The following is a 26,302-nucleotide window of genomic DNA, read 5'->3' as shown; positions in this document are numbered from 1 at the left end:
AAGGCCTTTTCCCTAAGGTGGCCTTCTATGCAGAGCACATATTGGAGTTAAAGGACAAACTCATTGCTCGCCTTTCCTACCTATCCCTCCACTAGCCTCATTCCCTCAAGAACCCTCTTGGCTCCTTTAGGGCAGGCTCTAATTGGTTTCATGTGAGACCAAACACCATATGGATAGAGTGCATTGGATATGTCAGTTTTGCAACATTGGGGAGGTTGAGTCTAAGGAGTGCTTCATTTTTCTCTATCCTCTTTACTATGAGATCAAAGGGAAGTTCTACTACCTCTTCAGGGAGTTGCAGTTTTGTCTCCACCTTCTTTAGAGTTACGAACTAGAGGTGTCTTGTTTTATTTTCGAAAGTCCCTTAGGCTTCGAGACTAGACACTCCAACATTGACATCCTGTCGTCGGTAGAAATTGTGCATCGGCCGACAGGTCCCTTCGGTAAAAGTCTTGTTATGTAGCCGACAGGAAAACAGTTTGTAACGGGTATAATGTACTTGGCCGACGGATACCTTCGGGAAGGTTCGTCGGAAAGTATTTATAACCCCTTCGGGAAGCATTGTAAAGATCATTATATAACATATCATATCTATGGAAGTGGAATGTACTGTTGGCATATGCGAATAATAATAGTTCTACTGTGTGCTGTTCGTGTCTAATTCCTGTGTGCGTTGCTTAATTAATCCATACGGTAAACATTTGGCACCGTTGCCCGATGGATCTGGCACGCAGGCAGGCGGAGATGAATTAAATGCCGAATCAGTTGAACAAAGACAAGAGTAAGCTAAAGGAAAAAGATGACATACGCGTTGCGCAGGAAAATTTAATTTTGGCTCAGCAGATAGAGCGTCGAAGGAGGTTTCAGAAGATTTCCGACAGAAGCAAGAGTGCGGAAGGATTGTTGAAGGAGACTCGACAACGGCTTGATTTGGTGGAAGAAGCGAGGGAGGAGTTTCTGAACCTGCATACACCACGGGAAGAGAATCCTGACGGAAGCAGATCGACTCGCACGGCTCGGAGTGCAGGAGCACGAGCATGGAGTGACCTCTTCGTCCGAGATATACTTCCGGAACGGACAACTACGGTTGACAAACCCTCTTCTTCACCAAACAGCGTGGAAGCAAAAAACTGCGCGGGTGTTGAAAATAGCGTGGAAGCAGAAAATAGCGCGGGTGTTGAAAATAGCGCGAGTGTCCAGAACAGCGCGGGTGTACAGAATAGCGCGGGTGTTCAGAACAGCGCGGGTGCACAGAACAACGCAGGTGTCCAGAACAGCGCGGGTGTTCAGAACAACGCGGGTGCTCAAAACAGCGCGGGAGTGCAAAACAGCGCAGGTACACAACAAAACCCTCGACATACAGTAATAATGGCAGGTCCGAAGGAAAAATTGCCTAAATTTGATGGTGATGACGCAACTGATCCCATTCGACATTGTAAAACATGTGAAACGATTTGGAGAGCAAGTGGCATAACAGATACAAACGAATGGATCCGACAATTTCCCGCAACCCTACGGGGTGTTGCCATTGATTGGTTTACTGATGCTGATCCACAGAAATTGAATAGTTGGGATAACATCAAGAAGGAGTTCATCGCAGAATTTCAACTTTTGCGTGATGACAATGAAATTGTCGCAGAGATATTCAATACCAAGCAAAAGAAGAATGAAACTGTACGGGTCTTTGCCAGGAGGTTGAAGGACTTAATCAGTAAGATGGAGAATAAGCCAGCTGACGGGTTACAGAAACGATGGTTCATTGAAGGCCTTCACCCGAAGCTGCGGAAGAAGATGAAGATCGTGCCGCCATCCACATACAATGAAGCATACAACCGGGCAATGAACCTCGAAAGTGACCAGAAGACAAAGAAGAAGAAGAAGACCAGCTCGTCCGATTCAGATGATGATGCATCCTCAGGAAATGATAGCAGCGATGACGAAGGAAGCAACAAGAAGGTTTGTGCCCTTCAGAAAGACATGCTTCGGATGATGAAGGAGTTCAAGAACATGAACAAGGAACCTAAGGGTAATGACCTATGGTGCACGGAATATAAGAAAGAAGGCCATACGAAGGGGTCCTGCCCGAAAGAGCAATTTTGCGAGATCTGCCAGATTATGGGACACTCAATAAAGGAATGCCCTTTCAATTTGAAAACAAGAACACCGCAGCAAGTGTTCCTGACACAGGAGGCCTCTCCGTCCGGGGGGAACGGGAACACCAGTACGGAAGGTGCCACATCAGGCGGATATAGAAACAACCGGTGCGGTCCAAACAACAACAGCACTAACAACAATGGTGGCAACAACAACAATGGAGTAAGGAGTCGAATTCAGTACGATGCAAATGGTCAGCCAATTGTTCAATGCCGCGCATGCAATCTGTGGGGTCACTTCGCCCGGGAGTGCACAACAACAAATACACCGAAGTTGCTATGCCGCTGGTGTGGACCTGGTGATCATGATGATACCAAGTGCCCAAAGTCTGGAGTAAATTTGATTACTGTAGGAACAGACGAGGAAGAAGTTCTGGCCATCACTCGGAAGCAAGCGAAGCTATATCCTGACCCAGCGGAAGAAAAGAGGAGATTGGAGCAAGCAAGGGCAAAAATCCAAAAAGCAACACAGGTAGATACGGCTCACCTAAAAGACACGCCAAGTACTTCCGTACGGAATTGTGCAGAACAGAACATTGTACGGCAAATATTGCATACGGAGATACCTGTCAAGATAAATGATCTATTGCTCACTATGCCTCAACTCCGTACGGCTCTCACAAATATAGTTCCGAGTGTTAAGCAACCTGTAGAGCAAGCCAATGACAAACAGGTGGGTACAAGTGCAGAAGATCCGATGTTGTTAGCCCTTTCATCTGGACGCTATCCAGCCGTTGTGGAAATGGGCCTTCTCGGGACGGTGCTAACAGACACGATCATCGACGGAGGATCCGGTGTCAATGTGTTACCGGAGGATACTTGGAAAAAGTTAGGACGGCCGACATTATGGCCACCTACCTTCCAGCTGTTAACAGCCGATCAACACGGAATCAAGCTCTTGGGCATACTCACAGCGCAACCAGTGACAATCGGAACACAACCATTCCTGTTGGACTTTGTTGTGATTCCTCTCAAGCGGAAGGGGTACGATGCCATTTTGGGTCGAGGATGGCTGATACAAGCAAAAGCAAAGCACGATTGGAAGAAAAATACTTTATCACTGGAAAGCAAAGGCCGAAAGTATATCATTGATTTGCACACTCAGATGGTCGGGGAAGAAGGCCTTTCGTCAGATTCTGAGGGAGAAGAGGATGAAAAAGGGCAAATTATGGAACCAGATCAGGAGGGAGTTTTACGGCTGGAAGGAGACGACGATTTGGATTCAGTAAATGGTCTGTACCATTGGCAGATAGAGGATTATGAATTGTTTCCAACCTGCAATGTACTGACAATAGAAGAAAACAAGATCAATGCCTTCCCAAAGGAATTTACTGAAATAAAGGAAGGAGATGCGTCACTCGATGTGACACCGGCACATCAGTTCACTGAAGGAGAGCCCATCAAATATAATGAAGTCGCGTTGCAGACCATGAATTTGGGAGATGAAGCCGAACCACAGAACATATTAGTAGGGGACAATTGGGACCCAGTACTAAAGGCAGCGGCCTTCAAAATATTTTTAGAATATAAGGATGTCTTTGCATGGACATACAAGGATCTGAAGGGCGTACCACCTGAATTATGTGTGCACCGCATTCCATTGATCGAAGGAGCAATACCCGTACGGAAAAGGCCCTACAGAATGAACAAAAATTATGCGGCCCGGGTTACGGAAGAAATCAATCGGATGTTAGAAGCTGGAATTATTTTCAAGGTACAAACCAGTGAATGGGTCTCTCCGATCGTGATCTCCCTGAAGGAGGACTCCATCTAGATACGAATATGTGTTGATTTCCGATGTCTCAATGCGGTCACCATCAAGGATCCGTTCTCGATCTCATTCACGGATAGCATTCTGGAGGAGGTAGCAAGACACGAGACCTACTCATTTATGGATGTTTTTTCCGGCTACAATCAAATCTCAATCGCAGAAGAGGATAAACTGAAGACAACATTTGTCATAGAAGATGGAGTCTATGCCTATAATCGGATGTCGTTCGGCCTATGCAATGCGCCTGCCACATTTCAGAGGATCATACTACACATTTTTGACAAGATGTCCGTCGGAAATTTCGATGCGTTTCTGGATGACTGGTCCGTGTTCAGTACGGAGGACAAACATCTGGCAGCCCTGGGCGAATGTATGGAAAGGTGCCGTCGTGCACGTTTGGCCCTGAACCCGAAAAAGTGCAGATTTATGGTCCCGCACGGAAGGTTGCTCGGACACATCGTCTGTAAGGAGGGACTAAAGACAGATCCGGACAAAGTACGGGTCATATTGGAGATGCAACCGTCCACCAATGTGACAGAGGTAAAATCTTTCCTTGGACATATAGGGTATTACAGACGGTTCATCAAAAATTTTGCCAAAATAGCATATCCGTTGGATAGATTAACTTGCAAGACAGAATCGTTCCGATGGGACAAGGAGCAGGATGAAGCCTTTGAGGGACTTAAGGTACGGCTGGCTACAACACCTATTTTAATATATCCAGATTGGAAGGAGGAGTTTTACGTGCATGTGGATGCATCGAACTATGCAATTGGAGCAACCCTCGCACAGACGGGAAGCCATGGGTTGGATCATCCGATCTATTTCGCCAGTCGGTTGCTATCAAAAGCTGAACAAAATTATAGCACCACCGAACGGGAAGCCTTGGGGATGGTCTATGCTGTACAAAAATTCCGACATTACTTGCTGGCCACTCCATTTGTGTTCTATGTAGATCATCAGGCCCTATTGTATATGATCAACAAACCAGTCATTCAAGGCAGAATCAGCCGATGGTTACTTCTGTTGCAGGAGTTTACTTTCAAGATCATTGTCCGACCAGGAAGAAAACATGTAAGCGCGGATCATTTATCACGTATCAGAACAGGGGAACCGGCAGACGGTGTAAATGATGACTTCCCTGACGCACAGCTATTTCAGATCGCTGCACTACCAGAATGGTATACAAGCATCGGCGAATACTTGTCCACAGGACAGTTTCCAAATACCATGCCACCAAATGAAAAACGAAAGTTGGTGATCCGAAGTGGAACATTTCAGCTGATTAATGGATTGTTGTATAAAATGGGACCCGATCAGATCCTGAGGCGTTGTGTCCTGAAGGAGGAGATTGCACGGATACTACAGGAAGAGCACGAAGGATCGGCAGGAGGACACATGGGGCCGGACACAACTGCACGAAAAATACTTTTAGCAGGATTATGGTGGCCAACAGTATACAATGACGCCAGGGAATGGGTTGTCGCATGCGATACATGCCAGCGAGCTGGAAAACCCTTGAAAAGAGATTTCATGCCTCTGAATCCTTCTCATGCTCAGGAACTTTTTGAACGATGGGGTTTGGACTTTATAGGACCCCTGAAGACGAGCCGAACCAGAAGATGCCATTACATTGTGGTTGCCACGGAGTACTTGACTAAATGGGTGGAGGCGCGTGCACTACCAGACAACTCAGCGGTAAGTACAACACAGTTTATTTATGAGCAGATTATTACTAGGTACGACATTCCATTACAATTAACCAGCGATAGAGGAGGACATTTTGTAAACCATGTGATCCGACTGCTCACCACGGAGTTCAAAATTTACCATTCGCTGTCAAGTCCGTACTACCCAAGGGCAAACGGACAGGCCGAAGCTACCAACAAAATCCTGGTATCAATTATATACAAATCCTGCGCCATCGAAGGGGAAGATTGGGAGGAGAAATTACCTTCTGCTCTGTGGGCTTACCGCACGGCATACAAAGTCACAACCGGACACACGCCGTTTCAACTGATGTTTGGACAGGAGGCCGTAGTACCAGCGGAATTTATGATACCAAGCTTGCGGATAGCACTAGAAAACAAGTTGGGCGACATGGAAAGCTTAAGAGAGCGGTTGTATAAACTGAACAAGTTAGAGGAAAAGCGATTATTGGCACAGTGGGCGACTGAAGTAACACAGAATAGGTGAAAGGCATGGCACGATAAGCACCTGAAGCTGAACAGGTTTCAGCCCGGACAGTGGGTATTAAAGTACGATGGCCGAAATGAGATCAAATCGGGTAAGTTCAAGGTTAAGTGGGTCGGGCCGTACCAAATTCGAGAAGTAGGGGACAATGGAGCAATCAAATTATGGACTTTAGATGGACATGAAGTGCCTCAAGCGGTGAATGGGTCGAAGTTGAAGATCTATCACGACCGGAAGACTTCTGAATCAGGAAATGGCCTTCGCAAGACCCCTCCGTCACTGCAGACTGACGGTGACGACGGTCGAATGGAAAATTGACTGTTTTTTTTGTTGTTCAAAAAAAAAAAAAAAAAAGAAGCACCGTACGGATTTCTTAAATGAAGTACGGTTTTTAAAAAGATACCGTACGGTTTTTAGACCGTACGGCTTTCTTGTACGATTTTAAAGGCACCGTACGGTTTTTGCACCGTACGGATTTTTGGAAGGGAGCACAGGTTTAAAAGGCACCGTACGGTTTCTGAGTACAGGATTTTGGGGAATGATACGGTTTTAAATACACCGTACGGATTTCCTAAGTGGAGTACGATTCAAAAAGCACCGTATTTCTCACCGTACGGACTTTCCTTGCACTGTACGGTTTCTAACTTTTGTATGCACGGAAATTTCCACAAATTGTACAATTTTCAGGCAGTGCGGATTCCATCAGAAATACATCCCTGTGGTGTACGGATTTCAGGAAGAGGGGAACTGAAGGCAATGTACGGATTTTCCTTGGAAACTTGAGCAATACAGATTTTAATAGGCAATGTACGGATTTTGAAACAATAATACGACATACTGTAGGGATTCTGCATTTTTCACAGGCGGGCAATGAATGCAACCACCGTACGGACTTGAGGAGGGAAAGTTTGGTACGGATTTGTGAGGTGCGGCTTTGTTATTTCATTCTTCTTCCAACTTCTACATTGAGCGGATTTTCAATCTCTTCCTGCGTGTACGGATTGGGATAATCATGTCAAGGGTGGCAATTTTCCATACATATTTTTGAAAGAACTCTTCACCGTACGGACTAATTCTTCACTGTACGGATTTGGGGAGACCGTTAGAAAAAGATAATGGAGTCTGCAGGTAAACGACAGTGGAAAAAACAATTAGCGCAGGCCAAACTTGAGGAAGCCAGGAGGAGCATGGCAGGTACAGGCAATTTGAATGAGGGTTCGAGTAGCAGCAAGGAGAAGCGTAAGGCGGTAGCACCTGCAGCAGCAGAAGTCACACCACAGACTATACAATTTGAGGGATTAAATGGAACGGATTGCCGGAAATGGTCGCAAGAAACCCCTGATGACCATCCAGTTAAAGCAAGCATCAGAAAAGCGCAGGTGGAATGGGCCATTCAGATGCCTGTTTTTTGCATTCGAGATTATGAAGGGTATCTGCGTACCATGATTGAAACATATGGCAGAACCTCTCGCAGAAGCACATTTCAGTATCTGGGACGGAACTTAGTGGTATCATTCAAAGCAACAGATTTCACACGGGTTTTTGGCATTCCAGGGCAGCAGGGCAAGAAGATTCAGCCGAAAAAAATTCCAAAGGATGGAAAGCTATTTTTAATCAGGTTAGTTTGTGGAGATTTGACTGAAGCAGAACAGGCGGCATTAGCCGAGACATCCAAGGGAAGGGGTTTAAAGAAAACCGACATTCAGGAAGGGCCATGGCGGTGTTTAATGGACTTGGTTAAAAGCAAGTTCACGGGATCCTCTAGGGCATCGGATATCACATTTCCGCAAGTATCTATGATGAACGGCATAATGACTGGGAAAGTGTATGATTGGGCGTCTGTGCTAGCTGAACGGATGCATGAATTCATGACTCTCCAGCACAAGACATTCTATATGCCTCATTACGCCATTGGTCTATTCTTGGATGCTATAGCACGGGTGATTCCATCAGAAGAGTTAGAGGCGAAGTCTGGACCATTGGCTCCAGGAGAACCTCCTATCATGCAATGGAAGCACTTGGACACAATCTCTGGGCAGAAGGGTTCAGCAGGTCAAAAGAGGCCACGGGTAGACATGGCAGGAGATAGTGATAGCGGCCGACAGGAGACATCTTCTGAGCAGGACAGTATGGAAGAAGACGAAGGGGAGGGCGAGGATGATGAAGAGGTTCAGATCGTCACGGCTACTCCTTTGCTATTTCCGCATACTACAGTCCCTATGACTTCCGAATTGACACCCCGGGGTCTGCACATGGCTCACATTCCAGGGTTTGGACAAACTCGGCAACCGATATTGATGATTGGAGGATCCCACTAGGCAGTTACACTAGCCGTACCATGGCAACATGGGGTACGGCCTTCTCCTGTCCGACCAGGGGCAGGATTTGCGGTCGGCTTTGCCCACCTGGCCGCACCCGTGGACCGAGAAACTTCGTCAGCTCCTGAAGCACTTCCGGTAGCAGCACCCGGGGCGTTTGCCCTAAGTCAGCCAGCAGCAGTTGTTACAGTAGCACCGTCAGCAGAAACCCAGACACTCCCAGTAGAGAACGTATTAGACGGAGGAGCACAGGAGTGTACGGACCCAGCACAGCCAGAGGTTATGGATAGAGCCAGTGTTTTTCTGAGGCAGCAGTTCCAACTCGTCCCTGACAAGCGTGGCCCATCCATTCAGTCCCCCAGCTATTCTGAAGTAACACCAGTACCACAGCCCCAATCTCAGGAGGAGAGAATGCCACATGCCGTGATTGCACCAACAGCAAAGGAGGTGGCACCGGATGTGGGCGTGGCTCCCGCTGATAAGGAGGACAATAATGACCCCGAATGGTCATTCGAGGACTTCGCCAAGGAGGATTATGGGTCAGATGAGGACAGGTGCAGGGACTACCTCAGGACCATGAAGTCTGCATTGAAGAAGGGGCATGATGTGGCCATTCAGGCTCTCACTCGGCGAAGGGAGTGGCATTTGATTCGAACGTATATTCGTAGGATTTGTCCTGAACGATTTCAAACTTGTTTTGTAGATAGAGGTTGGCCGACCGTTGAGACACCAGAGATGTTGGCGGACTGGGCCACTGAGCCAGAGTTGGGACCGAGTGACACTCCAGTGATGAAGTTGGCACATGAGATCGTGGGACTGTACAAAGAAGTTTACTATGCGCGGCAGCGTGCGGAGGCGGATAGGGCCGCAGACAGTGTTGCAGCTCAGAGATCCCTAGCAGTTGAAAAAGAGGCCAGAGAAAAGTTAGCCACTGATTTGGCCGACCAACAGGCAGCATGGGTAGCAGAGCGGGAAAAACTCTTAAAGGATATGGCTGCAGTGGTGCAGGAGAAGGACGCAGCTATCCGGGATAAAGATGCAGCAGAGCATGAATTACAGTTGGCCAAGAGACAAGCTATGGATGCTGCGCTTCTCCTGAAGGAGGCCGTAGAAGTTAATTCACAGATTCAGACAGATCTGCGCATCCGGACTGACCAGGTCTATGAGTTGCGTCGTCAACAACACTCTTCGGGGACCCCTCCTTCTCTCTAGTATTTCTTCTATTCTTCATTATGGATTGTCTCGTAATTTTGCTAGTCGTCAGGAGACGACTTTTCTTTTTGGGGGGGATGATGTCGTCGGTAGAAATTGTGCATCGGCCGACAGGTCCCTTCGGTAAAAGTCTTGTTATGTAGCCGACAGGAAAACAGTTTGTAACGGGTATAATGTACTTAGCCGACGGATACCTTCGGGAAGGTTCGTCGGAAAGTATTTATAACCCCTTCGGGAAGCATTGTAAAGATCATTATATAACATATCATATCTATGGAAGTGGAATGTACTGTTGGCATATGCGAATAATAATAGTTCTACTGTGTGCTGTTCGTGTCTAATTCCTGTGTGCGTTGCTTAATTAATCCATATGGTAAACACATCCCACGATGCCTTTGCCATGCCAAGTTATTATGTTATTTTTCATAGGGCTTCATTTAGTGCACGATACAAAGCATCATCTTGGTACCGCCCCTTTTTCCTGATTTGTGAGGTTAAGGACTAGATCCCACCTGCAAAAACCTACCTCTTTTATGATCACTCCAAGGAAGACTAGGATTCTAACTGGTCCTATTGATTAGCCTTCAATTCAGAAGTTCTTCATGGCTGTTCGGAACCCTTGATTGGGTTTGGGAGGGTTATCTTTCTCCTTTGGTTCCTTCTTTCTTCTTTTATTTTTGTTGTTGCTTTCTTCTTTGGCATCATTTGGTGTCCTTGCTACGGACTGACCCCTTGTTCTGTACTTGGTAATCCCTTTGACCCTTTGTGGTCAATCATTGGACATTAATAAATTTATCTTATCACTCCCTCACATATCCCTCCTCAAATCTAATCTGATCTTTTCATTTACAACACTTCTAAAATCAGGTGTCTATATACTTGATTGTCTTCAAAGCACACACTCTACACATAGTTCAATCACACTTCAATATCTTTTTATATAACTTTATCTCCTAAAGGTCATGCTCTTTAGAAGTGAAGGGGCATGTCTACTCACTTAATTGTCGCCTTTAATCTCTTTTAATTGCTGTTTGTTGTAGCACTAAAAGAAAGTCTTCATAAAATCACTCTTATCAAGTTTCTTGCTAACATTTTAATTATATTTTCCTTTGTCTTTTATGCCACCTTTTAAGAAACTAATTAAGATCACATCTTTTAGAGAAATATTTACTTAAGAAAATATACCTCTTTTCCTTGCCAAATTGTACTTTATTATTTATGTTTTATTTATTGCCCAGCATACTAATTGAATCACACCTTTAGGAAAGAAAATTATAATAAAATACTAAATGAATCACATCATCTTTTTGTCTTATTTTATTTTGTCTTGATATACTTTTGGTTTATTTCCTTTTTAATTTTATTCCCACTTTGTCTTCATATCTACGATTGATGCTTGTTCCATATGCTAATTGATACCATTAAGCATGATTTCTGCATGATTATTAGTAATAATAACTGCAAACAAATATATTAGAATTGTTATTTACAATTGTTGTCTCATCTTTCCTTAATAAATTTTCTGTTTTTAAAACACATAACTACTGAGGAAGTTGGCATTATTAATATGCTTATCTTTGTATAAATGTCTTCAAACATTTCACGACATCAATGACAATTTAGCAACAATAATTCGTTCTGATTTTTTCCATGACATTAAATCTTAACCTGCAGGTGCAAAAGATCCTTTAAAAGATGATATCCCTAGCATTAGACAAGGTGAGAAAAGTGGAAATGACTTAACAACTGAAGAGGAGATTGCTAGATTGCTTGTAGAGTTCGCGAATTTAGTGGAAAAAGAATTGGAGTCTTCAAAGAAAAAAAAGGCTTCAAAGTCGATTGAAGACAAGAAAGGATTCTTTGATGAGCTCCTTCCTTCGTATGATGGACATTACAACTCTTATCTGATGTAAGCCATTTTAAAGGTTTTTGATTTTGATGGTCATTTCTTTGTATAAAGTGATAGTCAAAATCATGCACAATGCTTGCATAATCCATAACCATATAAAGGCATAAAATCTAATGGAAAAATGCTTTTTTTGATTTATCGCTTATGTTGATGCATGCAGATCTGACATTTTAAAGTGGAATATGCAGAGAACAACCTCATTATTTCATTCATTTCTGTCTTCTACATAAAAATTAGCTATAGAGATATGGAGATGGTCAAATACTGTCTTGTTCCCTTGTACATTGAAATGCATTTGTGACATTAAGTGTGGTGAGCAACTGTCATCCTGTGTAATGAATTGGTCTTGAATCTTTTGTAAAAGGAGAAAACAACCACCAATCAGCAAAACATTACAGAAAAATAAATTTTGCATTAGTCCTACTCAAGGCTCAAGAATATCAGCAAGCTTCGATATATTATGGTTCATCGGTACCCATGTGAATAGGAAAAGAATAATGACGATCCCAAATCTTTCATGAGTGATCCCATTCCTATGCTTAAAAGTTAACACTACTAAATGGTTATAACTTATCATTAATTCATGGTTATGAGAGCTGCCCATTAATTATTCCACACACTACATCTGACCTTTGGGTGTGTAGTGACCGTCCTTCCACCTTCAAGCACTCAACCTTAGCACATAGGTTTGCATAACAATACAAGGTTAAAAGTTATTGTCTCAGCCACGATTGAAATCTGTCAATTTTTTCACACATCACAAGTAAATATATGAATGGTTTACTACCGTCTCCACTCAATACAAGAAACCCCTAGTAATGTACATTAATTATGTGTGACATCTTCAATCTCCCAAACTTGCCACTAGTATTAGGCTTCCAATAAGGTTCATGATTAAAGATGGGAACTTGCCCACCACCTCAAATGTTAATTAACTTTTCTACACATCCTTTCAAATAGCATTTTATTTTTGCATGCACATACAAATAGAGACTATGCACTAGAAGCTTCGATGAGTGCAAAAAATAAATATAGAAATGAAGAAGTCAAAGCACACAGATTAAATTCTTAGCGGTAATGTCATCCAATGCTATAGAAGGAATCATACCCACGAATTGCATGACCTCTTGTTTCCTTAATTCTATGAAGTCAATCCATATTGTAGGTGTTGGTCGAACAAATAAGTCATTTGTCTGAGCTGCAATAGGTGTTCACATTCACCATGCATTCTATAAGATATATATTTTGTGCTGGCCAAACTCAATCTTTCAAGGTGCCTCTAAAACAATATCCAAGCATTTGTTGATGTGTAGCATCAGAAGAAGTAATGATGTTCATCATCATGTGCAAATCTGTATCAGATTTATCTGATAATAGACATTGATTTTACCTACCTACACACACACACACACATATATATATATATATGTTTATGTTTAGATAATTGTCTTTTCTTGTATTAGATGATTGATAAACATTATCAGCAGTCAGTATCATGTTCAGATTATTGGCGGACATCTCAACATGATTGGGTTATATGCCATTGGGAGTCTTGTGGTAATTCTGATTACATTGGTTTAGTGTAACTAACATTAGTTATGTTTACCGTACAGGTAAAGAAATCAACGCATACAGACAATAGAATAGATCAGCAGAATTATATTATTATTCGCATACGCCAGACATTACATACAGAGCATATCATATCACAAGATGCATTACAATGATCCCAGACGGGATATAAATACTACCGTCGAACCTTCCCGAAGGAGTCCGTCGGCCACAAATATTCTATCTACTACAAACTATTTACCGATGACGTCGGCTACAGAATACAGAAACACCGCTGGACATCACCTGTCGGCTACAGAATATAGAAACACCGCCGGACATCACCCCATCGGCTACAGAATACAAAACACCGACGACCATCATTTTGTTGGCTACAGAATACAAAACACCGACGATCATCATTCCGTCGGCTATAGAAACACCGCCGGAACCATCCAGTCGGCTGACACCATCCCCCCCAAAAAGAAAAGTCGTCTCCGGACGACAATTACAAAATATTTGAGACATTAACAAACAAAATATATTATCAGAGTGACTACAACAAGAAAAATCTGCTTCTGTCACATCGCTTCACTTCGTCCCGTGCCTATAGCCTCTGCTAACACAATACTGTCTCCTCAAGCTGACCTTGATAGCCACTTGTGCTGCTTTCTTTGCTTCCAACACTGGGTCCACTAAGCTAAGTGTCGCTGCACTGCCTCCAACTGGATGATTAGCTCCTCCCGAGCTCTCTACGCATCCACCAAGACAGCCTCCCGGCCAACACCTACTCCTAGTGCCTTTGGTACACAGAAAGTCCATGCCTGCAGCCACTTCAACTCTTCTCAACTGGTCAGACTCCCATGACTGATATCTGCAACGACTGGGGGTCCAAGGGGCAGTGCCCCGGGTGCGCTCCCTGCCAAATTAGCACTTCGCAACCCACACAGAAATGCACGGAACCCACCATTTCTGTCATTTTCTGTCGATTCTGCACTCTTTCTAGCAACTACAAATGCGTCCCCTTTCCTTTGGCATCATCTGTAACTCATTCTGAACAACTTGAATCTGTCGTCTTTTTTTTTTTTTTTTTGGCAATTTCTCCTTCCTGACGAAATTAGTGTGCCTCTTGGCGAAAACTGCCGAGCGCACAAATTGAGAACTGCCAACGGCAAAAGAATGATGGCCAACTGCCTGAAAAATGAGAACAGCCTTCCCCCGTATGCCGACGCCAGTTATGTTGTTCAACTGAAGCACAGTGAAAACCCAAGAAAGCGCATCGAAATCTTGTATTCCTGCGGAGAAGTCTGCTGGCCGGAGGAGTTTTCTAAGTTCTATGCTCGCGGTCCTCTTCCTTTTACCTGCGGAGTCGTCTGGCAAGAATGCTTTCTTTTAAGTCCGCGGCCTTCCTATTTACTGGCGAAGACTGCTCGTGCGGAGGAGATGTTTGGAGGTTTCGGAGGAAAAAAACCCCAAAAAAAAAATATAAAGTATTTAAGACCGCAGGGCTTTGCTTGGAAAAGAATGTTTTTGTCTTAAGAGCTTGTGGACAGGCTGCCCGCGGGGCTTTAATTAACCCGCGAACAGTTCCTTTGTTGCCCGCGGACAGCTGTTGCCCGCGGGTCCTCTATCTGTTACGTCCGCGGACAGACTTGTCCGAGAGGCCTTTCTGTTCGCGGGGCCTCTATCTGTTACGCTTGCGGATAGACTTGCTCGCGGGGCCTTTCTGTCCGCGGGGCCCCTGTTCTCTTTTTTTTTTGTTTGTAAATTTCTATTTTTTATTTTTTAAAATTTTTATTTTAAAATTTTTTTTTTTTTTTTTCAAAAAATATACAAAGCACCTCAAATTTGCCTCTGACCATCGCCATTCTGCAACAACGACGGAGTCAGCTGGCCATCCTGTGACAGCGACGGAGTCTTCCTGGCACCATATATTTTGAATTTGGATCCGTTGACTGCTGGAGGTACCTTTTGCCCATCCAAAGTTGATAATCTGATCGCTCCATTGTCGCTGACCTTTCGAATCTGATATGGTCCAACCCATATGGCCTTAAATTTTTCCACTTTGATTTCATTCCGACCGTCGTACGCCTTACGTCTGTTCTGTGCCACCTCCGTCGCCCATTGTGCCTGTGGTCGTCGCACAACTGGATTATTTCCTTGTTGTTGGTGCCCTTCCACTAATTTTATGTTGCGGTGTAACCTTTTCTTTCCGCGCGGTGCATTCACCATGTATCGGACAGTGGGATCTTTCGTTTTTCTGTGTTCAGACTGTATGTTCTTCCCCTCAGCTTTAGCCATGGCAGCTTTTCCTTCTTCCACTTCCTTGCGTTCCTCCGGACATTCATTTTCCTATGTTTTTTCATGTTCGTCGACCGTTAACATATTGCAACTCGGAAACAGTTTGTAGTCTTCTATCTGCCAGTGGAACAGGCCATTCACCGAGTCTAGGTCGTCATCATTCGATCCTCTATCAAGTCTCAATACTCCTTAGTCTGGTTCCATTCTCCTCTTTGCTTCGTCGTCACTTTCGCCGTCACTTTCTGAATCTGACGATGCTGCCTCCTCACCGACCATTTGTGTATGTAGGTCAATTGTGAATCTTTTGCCTCCGTGCTCCATTGATAGGGTATTTCGTTTCTAATCATGTTTTACTTTTGCTTGCACCAACCAATCCCGTCCCAGAATAGCATCATATCCTTTTCTCTTTAATAAAATGACCACAAAATCCAATAAAACTGGTTGCGTACCAATTGTTACCGGTTGCGCTTTCAAGATTCCCAACGGTTTGATTCCATGTTGGTCTGCCGTGAGCAACTGAAATGCAGGTGGCCACAATGTCGGCTTTCCCAACTTCTTCCAAGTATCCTCCGGCAACACATTCACGCCGGACCCTCGGTCGACAATTGTCTGTCAAAACATTTCCCAAAATCCCCATTTCGACGACCGCCGGGTGCCGTCCGGATGTGAGTGCTAGCAGCATTGGGTCTGTTGTCATCACTTCCCTACTATCCCTTCCTGTGTCCTCTGGTGCTTTCGGAAACGGTGTATGATTCAGAATGACCGTCCGTAACTGGGGCATTGTGAGAAGGAGGTCACTTATCTTGACCTGTATATCCGTTTGTAAGATCTGTCGTACAATGTTTTGTTCTGCGAAGTTCCTTGCCAAAGTGCCGGTGATGTCCTTCAACTGAGATTTCCTTGTCGACGATGCCTTTGCAATTTCCGCTTGCGCTTCCCCCAATTTCCTCTTCTCCTCCTCTTGCCTCCGTGTAATTGCCAGAACCTCCTCTACATCCGTGTCGACAGTGATCAAGTTTACTCCAGACTTTGGACACTTGGAATCTTCGTGATCGTCGGGTCCGCACCATCTGCATAATAATTTTGGTGTGTTTGCCGCTGTACAATCCCGCGCAAAATGACCCCACAAATTACATGCTCGGCATTGAACGATCCGCCGTCCGTTTGCATCATACTAGGTTAGACTTTAGCTTTCATTATTATTGTTATTGTTTGCATTGTTTTTGTTTTGCTCTCTGCTATTATTCCTATACCCTCCGGATGTGGCACCATCAATGTTTGCATTTCCGTTACTGCCCGACGGGGAAGCCTGCTGCGTAAGAAGCAGCTGCGGAGATCCTCTTGTCTTCATGTTAAAGGGACAGTCCTTTGTCGAATGGCCCATGATCTGACAGATGTCACAGAATTGGTTCTTCGGACATGATGCCTTAGTATGACCGTCGGTCTTACATTTCGTGCACCACAGTTCACTACCTTTTGGCTCCTTCTACATATTTTTAAACTCCTTCATCATTTGAACCATATCCTTCTGTAAGGCACGAACCTTTTTGCTACTACCTTCGTTTTCGCTGCTATCATCTCCAGCAGATTTGTCGTCATTAGAGTCAGAGGAGCTAGTTTTCTTCTTCTTTGTCTTGTTCGCACTTTCAAGGTCCAGTGCTCTGTTATAAGCATCCACATATGACGACGGTGGCAAAATTTTCATTTTCCTCCGCAACTGCGAGTGTAGGCCGTCCACAAACCACCTTTTCTGCAATCCGTCCGCCGGCTTGCTTTCTATTTTGTTTATTAAGTCTTTCAATCTCCTGGCGTAGACGCGGACAGTTTTGTGCTTCCCCTGTTTCGTATTGAAAATCTCTGCTACGATTTCATTATCGTCCTGTAAGAGTTTAAATTTTGCCAGGAACTTTTTAATCTTATCCCAGGTATCCAGCTTTTGCGGATCCATATCTGAAAACCAATCAATCGCGACACCCCGTAGGGTTGCCGAAAATTGTCTCATCCAGTCGTCTTCATCAGTTATGCCATTTGCCCTCCAGATCGTTTCACATGTTTTGCAATGTCAGATGGGGTTGGCTGTACCATCGCCTTCAAATTTCGGCAGCTTCTCTTTGGGTCCCACCATCACAACACTGGAGGTCTGCACTGTCACATTGGAGGTCTGCACTCCTACACCGGCAATCGACACTCCCACACCAGCAGTCTGAACTCCCACACCGGCGGTCTGCACTTCCGTATCGGAGGTGTCGACAACTGCGAACCTTGGTGAAAAAGAAGGATCCTCAGAAATTGTTTCCCGCGGAAGTCTATCCTGGACGAAGAGATCACTCCACGCTCGTGCTCCGTCGGCATTGCGAGCCGTGCAAGTTGATGCTCTTCCGTCAGAGTTTTCCTCCCTTGGCGAATACAAGTTCAAGAACTCCTCCCGTGCTTCTCCCACCAATTCCATCCGCTGCCGAGTCTCCAACAATTCTTCCGTGCTCCGGTGTCCGTCGGCAATCTTCTAAAATCTCCGTCGGCGTTCGGCTTTCTGTGCCAGAATTAAATTCTCTTGCACAGTACGAATTCCATCTTTTCCCTTCGCCTTATTTCGATCTTTGTTAAGCTGATTTGGCATTAATCTTCATTCCTCCCATCTTCCAAATTCCTCGGCAATGGCGCCAAATGTTTACTGTACAGGCAAAGAAATCAACGCATACAGACAATAGAACAGAACAACAGAATTATATTATTATTCGCATACGCCAGACATTACATACATAGCATATCATATCATAAGATGCATTACAATGATCCCAAACGGGATATAAATACTACCGCCGAACCTTCCCGAAGGAGTCCGTTGGCCACAAATATTCTATCCGCTACAAACTATTTATCGACGATGTTGGCTATAGAATACAAAAACACCGCCGGACATCACCCTGTCGGCTACAGAATACAGAAACATTGCCGGACATCACCCCGTCGGCTACAAAATACAAAACACCAACGACCATCATTCCGTTGGCTATAGAATACAAAACACTGACGACCATCATTCCGTCGGCTACAGAAACACTGCCGGAACCATCCAGTCGGCTGACAAGTTAGTTGTGCCTCCGTAGAGGCGTGACCCCACGTAGAGTCATGACTCTACGGGGCATGACCCTTCTAATACCTATATAAACAAAGTGCAGACTGATGGGAATGTCATCAATCCAAGGCATCACAGACTCAGCGATCTGCACATTAATATTGCAGAATATATTTTAAGTATTCTCCTCTTCGAGTTGATTTGGAAGACAATCAGCACATTCATTCTTCAGTCTGTGTCATCAGTGATATACATTGAAGGATATCTTGCATCTCAACAACTAGAGATCATTCATCATTTGAAGGACAAATCTGCACTACAGTTATTCAAGTAAGAATATCTATTGTTATCCATATCTACTGTAATAGTTTTATCTATAAGAGACTATAAAATCTAACATGGTATCAGAGCCATTCTGATAAGAAAATTTATTACTTAGAATTAAATCTAAAGTCTTAGATTTACAAAAGTTAAATTATATTCTTAAATCAAAATGGTGAATCATGTAAGGCTAGAAGATAGGCTTGAGGGCGCATCAAATTTTTCATCACGGAAAATTAGAGTCATTAAAATATTAAGAGAAATGGATTTTTTTTTTAATGAAAAAAGAGGGGTAAAGACTTTATTGAATTTTAGAACAACTCAATACAAAACAGCAAAGGGCCGAAGCCCCAAGAACCACCAGAGACCATAAAAAGACAAGAACTAGATCATCCCTCCCCAATACCACTTACATCTTTTGCAAGAGTCCTCTCCAGGTCCTGACATAACTCGTAGAGCATCTGCTCCCACTCATCAATCTTCCCGCCATCTATATTTTCTGACGCCCATTTTGCTAGACAATCGGTTGCCCTATTCCATTCCCTTGGAATATGAGCATAAGACACTAAATCCATCAAAGAGCTAACCTATAATATCTGCTGCCCTATTGTAGACAACTACTAGCTAACATCAGAGAACTTCCTCTCAAGGAGCAGATTGACTAGAACCTGAGAGTCAGCCTCACAACTCACCTTACGCCACCCTAGAGCATAAGCTCGCTTCAAAGCATATAGGATAGGCAAGTCTTCCATCCTATTAACAGTCTGCATCCCTTTATTAGCCGAGAAAATAAAAACCATTGATCCAAAAGAATCTCTACCAATCCCACCAATCCCAGCCAGACCTGGATTACCCTTGGAAGAGCCATCTGTATTAATTTTCAAAAAACTAGCAGGAGGGGGCAGCCATCTCCCCATCCTTTGAACTTTTTGCTTCACACGTCTACCTCTCCTGACACAACCTGAGGCCGGAGATATCCCCTGTATACCAAACCTATCAGCCATCTCGGCATCACCTTTCTCAAGCTGCAACACAATCTCACTCTTAGCTTGAACAATATCTTGGATCATTCCCATAATTCTAATCCAAACCTGTTGAATCCCCAATTTTTCACCCCAAAAGATTCTTTGATTCCTTTCCAACCAGACTCGCCAAAGCAGAAAGATAGGTCCAACATACCAAACATCTTGCAAGAAGGGAGCCGAGGAGGGGGGCCTTCCCAATCTCGTCCAAAACTCCGCTAGGGAGGAGGCATGAATGCATGGGCATTTCCAAACACCCCGCCAGAAATGCTAGCTGTAGGGTGAAGAAACAACGGAAAAATAAGTGTGGAGAGTCTTCCTCTCCACCACTATAGAGAACACACCTCGAAGGGCCAGAAAAACCCCTCTTCTGAATATTGTCCCAATTCAAGCATCTATTCCAGACCAAAGTCCAAATAAAGCAATTAGACTTTGGCCAAGAAAACTTATTCCAAACTTTCTTCCACCAATGAACCTCTCCCCCCCCCCCCCCCCCCACAAATTGCTGGGAGAGCAACTCTTGATACCTAGAAGAAACAGTGTAAGCACCCTTGGGATTAGGGGACCAGGCCAACACATCATTATCCATAAGGGCGCTACAATTACGACAAGAAAGAATGTAATGAAGCTCAACGCACTCCACCTCCAAACCAAAAATAGGCCATTCCTCTGGGTTCTTCCTTCTTGCCTCCACCAACTGCCCCTAAAGGGAAAAGGACTTAAAGTCACTTACCCTTGACCATCCAACTTCACAATACCTTTGGGACAATATACGCAAATGAGGATATTGGATGACCATACCTTTGGGACAATATACAATTTGGCTGCTAGAGCAGTACTAGATAACAATGATTGCCGTAATCCAAGACCACCAAACTGTTTTGGGCCACAAACAACCTCCCATTTAATAAGGCTCCACTTAGTTAATGATAACTTACCAGCCCATAAAACTGTCTTGCTAAGGAATCAAGGCCCCCTAACAAAGCTCATCGACACCACCTGAATCATACACCTTTAGAGAGGAAGAGCCTGAACCACATATTGGAGTAGTTGGACCCGACCAACAAAGGATAGCCAATGATGGGTCCAATGATTAACTTTGACAGAGAGCTTATCTAGAATAACCTGCCAAGAATCCCTAGACGGCTTGCCAGCTGAGATAGGAATCCCAAGGTATAGCAATGGAAGACTCCCAATTTGGAATCTGAGAATATGAGCAACACTCCGCTGAGTGGATGGTGGAGTGTTGAAGAAAAAATGGAAGACTTTCCCTCGTTAATTAACTGGCCTGAAGTAGCAAGATAAACATCCAACACCTTGCGCATATTAGAAGCCTCCCTAATGGTAGCCATGCCCATCAAAGCCGTATCATCCACAAACTATAGGTGAGATTGTATAGGAACGCCCCCTCCCCATTGCCATCCCTAAATGAAGCCCCACTCTACATTCCTTTTTATCAACCATCCCAAACCTTCCACTAAAAGAAGAAACAAGTAAGGAGAGAGGGGGTCACCTTACCATAAACCTCGAGAGGCCCCAAAGAGATTAGAATGCTCCCCATTAATCAAAACTAAGAAAGAAGTGGAATTCACACAACTCATAACCCAACAAATCCATTCCTCCTCAAAACCAAAGGCTCCCAAAACCTTCTGGAGGAAGGACCAACGAACTTTGTCATAAGCCTTGGCCATGTCTAGCTTGATGAACATAGCCTTGTCTTTATAATTGGCCATGGAATGAATAGTCTCAGTAACCACAACCAACCCATCCAAAATCTGGCGGCTCGCCACAAAGCCACTTTGTTCTTTAGAGATTAGCAGTGTAAGCCACTTTTTTAACCTATCAGCAATCAACTTAGATAAAATTTTATAAGTAACATTGCAAAGAGAAATAGGGTGAAATTGACTTAACCGATCAGCCCCTCCCCCTTGGGGATGAGAGCAAGGAAGGTAGAGTTTAGGGCCCAAAGAATTTGCTTATTCTTTTGGGATTCTTGAACAACTACCAATAAATCTAATTTGATAATGTCCCAAAATTCCTAGAAGAACTGAATCGGGAAGCCATCTGGATTGGGAGCTTTTCCTTTTTTCATCTAGAAAATGGTCTTCTCTAACTCCTCCAAAGATATGGCACTCATAAGATGCTCTTTCATTTCAAAAAAAATCAAAGGAGGAATAAAAGAGAGGACTTGAGCCTCATCAGTTGAGTCCCCTTGCGATTCCTCCCAAAATAAAGAAGCAAAATACTGCACAGCTTCATTCGAGATATCTCGAGTAGAAGAGAGAACCTCCCCCTTGTCAGTCACCAAAGTTGATATAGAATTACCATGTCTTCTGGCCTCCACCGAATTGAAGAAGAAGGCAGTATTCTTATCACCATCTTGAAGCCACTCAACCCGAGCTTTTTATTTCCAAAAGATTTCCTCTCTCAGCTCCCATTCCTCCAAGGTTTTTAAAGCCCTAGCTTCCTCCCGCAACAAATACTTAGACACCCCATCCTTCGTAATCAACCTGGTAATATCATTCAACTCTGCTTGAGCCGCATTTTTCTCATGGTAAATGTTTCCGAAGCATTGCCGATTCCATCGTTTGAGCTGATACTTAACATATTGGAGGATCTTAGCAAAAATATACATTATTGTACCAAAAGTAGGCCTACCATCCTTCCACCAATCAGCAATACATCCATAAAGGTCTGGGTCCCTTAACCACATGAGCTAGAATTTGAATGGTGGCTTTTGAGGCAACCAGGCTGAAGAAATAACTAGCTTTATGGGGCAATGATTTGAACCTCTCAAATCTAATATCTCAGAATTGGAAGACCACAATCCGCCCACCCAAAAAAAGGAAACCGTGAAGCGATCTAATCGTTCAGCAATGCACTTGTCACCCACCCTTCTATTGTTCCAAGTGAATTGACCATTGCTAGGCTTGATATCCACAAGATTGAGTGCCGATATATTATCCCACAATAATACAGAAGAGGGCTCAAGTCTTGCATTACCTCCCCGTTTTTCAGTTAAATCAAGAATAGCATTAAAGTCTCTAGCAATAATCAATGGCAAGTAAGGAAATAAGCTACGAAGAAAATGAATATTATTCCATTCCATACAAGAAGTTTACCTTGGAACTCAACAGGAGCATAGACATTGGAAAAAAGAACAGATTCTCCTGATTCAGGGCATAATGAAACCATGGATAAGGAGGACTTAAAGGAGATCCACGACAAAGGTTGGATCTTTCATGGGTTCCAGAGACATGCCACACCCCCCGAAGATCCTTGAGCTCCAATGCACTAACATTGACCATTCTTCCACAATTTAGGTGCTATACTCATCATACATTCAACAGAAACCTTGGTCTCCTGAAGAAAAAGAACATCAGGAGAATGACTTCTAACTAATTCCCGAACAACTTTTTGTCTAGCGCCGCTGTTCAAGCCCCTTACATTCCAAGAAATAATGATCATTTCAGAGGAGTCGAAAAATGGGAATCCTAGTTCTTAACAGATCCTGACTCCACCAAAGTCTCCCCTATCATCTTAATCTTCTCCAAATCCTTCTTTCGTCCAATTTTAACACTTTTCTCTGAAACACGCTTCTTGCCTTCCTTTTGAAAAATGCCCAGATGAGGAGAAGACTTACCTTGCTTATCCATATCCGAAACAATAGTCTGTGTAGGAAGGGTAGCACCCTCTTCTCCCTGTCCCAAATCAACATTTGACCCTAATATCATCTAAGCCCCCTGTCTACCCATCTGTGACCATAGGCATGGCAGATTCCACATGAGGAGCAGGAGGAGGAATGGAAGAGGTTTTCTCTAGTCCAAATCTGCCACTAATTGATCTACACTGATTAATCTTGGATTAACTTCTTGTTGACCCAATTCATCCAAGACCTCAAACCTGTTGAAAGTATCCTCATCCTGTCTCTCCATTAGAGTCCTCTTCTGACCTCTATTTCGGTTTCGAGCCTTAACCTGAACAAAACCCTCAGCTTCCTTGCCCTCACCAGAAATAGGCTTCTTCCCTTTTTCAGCACCAGGAGTGTTACAAGGAGGAGGCGGAGGCTACTGCTCCACTGACTTGGCCTTCGGACATCTTCGCAATAGGTGGCCATATTCATGATAGAGGCAGCATCAGAAAGGAAGGGTCTCATAATTCAATTGCTCCACCCAAGAATGTGAGCCCGCACACATTTCCACCGCATCTGGCAATGATCTACTCAAATCAAGTTCCACACAAATTTGAGCAAAAGTCATTACTTTCTTACCCAAGGTTTGTGTTGAAGACCCCACTGGCTTTCCGAGCATTGATGCAAGCATATGAAGAACATTCTCACGACAACATTCTATTGGAAATTTGGGTAACCGAACCCACAATGGAACACCATTTGGAAGCTCCTCAGAGGGATTAAATCCTGCATGCCATGGCTTGACGAATAGCCCAACCTAGTTGTAAAAATAGGGCTTGCCCTCAAAAACCTTATTGCGATCAGCCAAGCAGATAAATGTGACCATAAAAAAGTTATTTGCAAGCAACGTGACCTCTATTTCGCCCTCTGGTTCCCAAATTCTATGAGCGCAATTTTCCAGAAATTAAAGAGAAACTCTTAATCCCAAGAATTTGCAATACAACGAGTGCTTAGAATAATATTCAACATCCTCCACAATCATTTCAAAAGGGATTTCTAGTTTGGGTCTTTCTTTGCAACGCTCGAGGCAACCATTAATCTTCGTGATCCGAGATCCCCCAGGCGAGCTCGATTCCGTAGCTCTTGTAATCTGAGAAAATAGGGCATTTTCAAAAACCCTCACCACTTGTCTTGGCGGACTCAAGCCCACCGTAGCATGAAAGTCCATATTAGGCATAGCCCTAGAAGGTTGACCCATACCCATAGCCACGCATGGCCTTGGACAATCCATAGCAAGGGAATCCGTCCAGGCACCTCCACAAGGCCGAGCAACCTACCCGTAGAAAGGCATCCAAAAAAAGGGCAAACCAGTGCCTTCTCCAACGAATGCAACAACTACCCACCCTCGCACAATCGAAAAACCACCCCCCACCTTCGCACACATAGAAAGAACAGAGACAAGCTAGGGCACGACTGCCCTAGCTCGATGTTGAGTTACAGAAGCTCGCCAATTGCTCCATCTCATCTTCCCCTTTCAGAGAAATGGAATTAGAAGAGTATATTGAAAAAAACATATCCATGCCTGAAAATGATCTAGAGAAAGTAACATGGAATAGACACAATAACAAAGCAATAAAAATTATAATAGATTCTGTAAAAGATCATATTCTTCCATCCATATCCAGTCTGAAGACTGCTTTTGAGATGTTCTCCACTATAAGAGATACATTTGAAATCAACAATACTAGTAGATTATTAACCCTAAAACAAGATCTGCTATATATAAAGATGAAAAATGGAGAATCTATTACATCCTACTTTCTAAGGATTTTTGAATTTAAAGATAAACTTGCGACAATGAAAAATCGAGTTGATGAGAAAGAACTCAGCATGATAGCACTAAGAGGTCTTCTTCTGTCTTGGAAAACATTATTCAAGGTTTAAGCTCTCGACCTGAACTACCTAAATTTGATTTATTAAAGAATGAATGCACACAAGAAGAATCAACATTAGTCTCAAAAGGACTAAGTACAAATCAAGAGGGAGACATTCAAGCACTTCATGTAAATTCAATCAAGAAAAGAAAATTCAAACATAATAGAAAGGAATTTGACAAATCATATAAGAAACGTAATTGGTCCAAAGTTAGATGTTTCAAATGTGATAAAATTGGTCACTCCCATAACTTCTGACCTGAAAAGAAGAGAATTCAAGCATTAGTAGAAATCAAAAGAGAGGAAGTAGAGAAAGAAGAAAGAGAAAACTATGCTTTTTACTTAGCTCTTTCAAGTGAATTTAAACTCAAACCACAACACTTGGATCATAAACAATGGAGCATCTTGGCACATCATCGGTTTTAAAGACAAATTTGAAACTTTCTCAGAACAATCCTCAGAAGAAGTTACCATTGGAGATAACTCTACTCATCTTATCAAAGGCATTGGTTCCTGTTCAATTTACCTCCAACTCAAAAATGTTTCATATGTACCAGGAATAAAAAGAAACGTAGTCTTTATTTCTGGTCTTGCTGATTAAGGATTCAGAATCACTTTCCAAGAGGACAAAGTTCTATCTTGGCCAAAGAACTCTAATATCAAGAAAGCCATTTTCATCAGATTTAGAGATAGAAGTCTATATAAACTTTGCAATAATCAAAACCTAACTCTTAGTCATGAAACTTCAAATTCCACCAATATTTGGCATAGGAGGCTAGGTCATCTTCACTATCGTGCATTATCATCCATAGGAAAAATTGTAAAAAGTTTACCTAGTCTCAAAACTGATTACTTAAGTATTTGCAAAGTATGTGCTTTAGGCAAAAATACTAAGCAATCATTTCCTAAA

The 26,302-nt window shown here is 43.4% G+C and overlaps 1 protein-coding gene across 8 annotated transcripts in view; it reads left to right on the top strand.

Moving 5' to 3' along the window:
• Positions 1–26,302, top strand: part of LOC149579892 (uncharacterized) — a 200,894-nt gene that overhangs the window by 79,350 nt on the left and 95,242 nt on the right. For all 8 annotated transcript variants that reach the window (XM_089787646.1, XM_089787665.1, XM_089787654.1 and 5 more), the window contains one exon: positions 11,322–11,556. In XM_089787646.1, coding sequence (XP_089643772.1) covers positions 11,322–11,556 — 235 coding nt within the window. The remainder of the gene's footprint in view (positions 1–11,321; positions 11,557–26,302) is intronic.

Source organism: Cupressus sempervirens, chromosome 1, assembly GCF_028749045.1.
Source record: "Cupressus sempervirens isolate cs-2001-9-10 chromosome 1, ASM2874904v1, whole genome shotgun sequence".
Classification (NCBI taxonomy): domain Eukaryota; kingdom Viridiplantae; phylum Streptophyta; class Pinopsida; order Cupressales; family Cupressaceae; genus Cupressus; species Cupressus sempervirens.
This window is presented reverse-complemented; position numbering and strand designations above follow the sequence as displayed.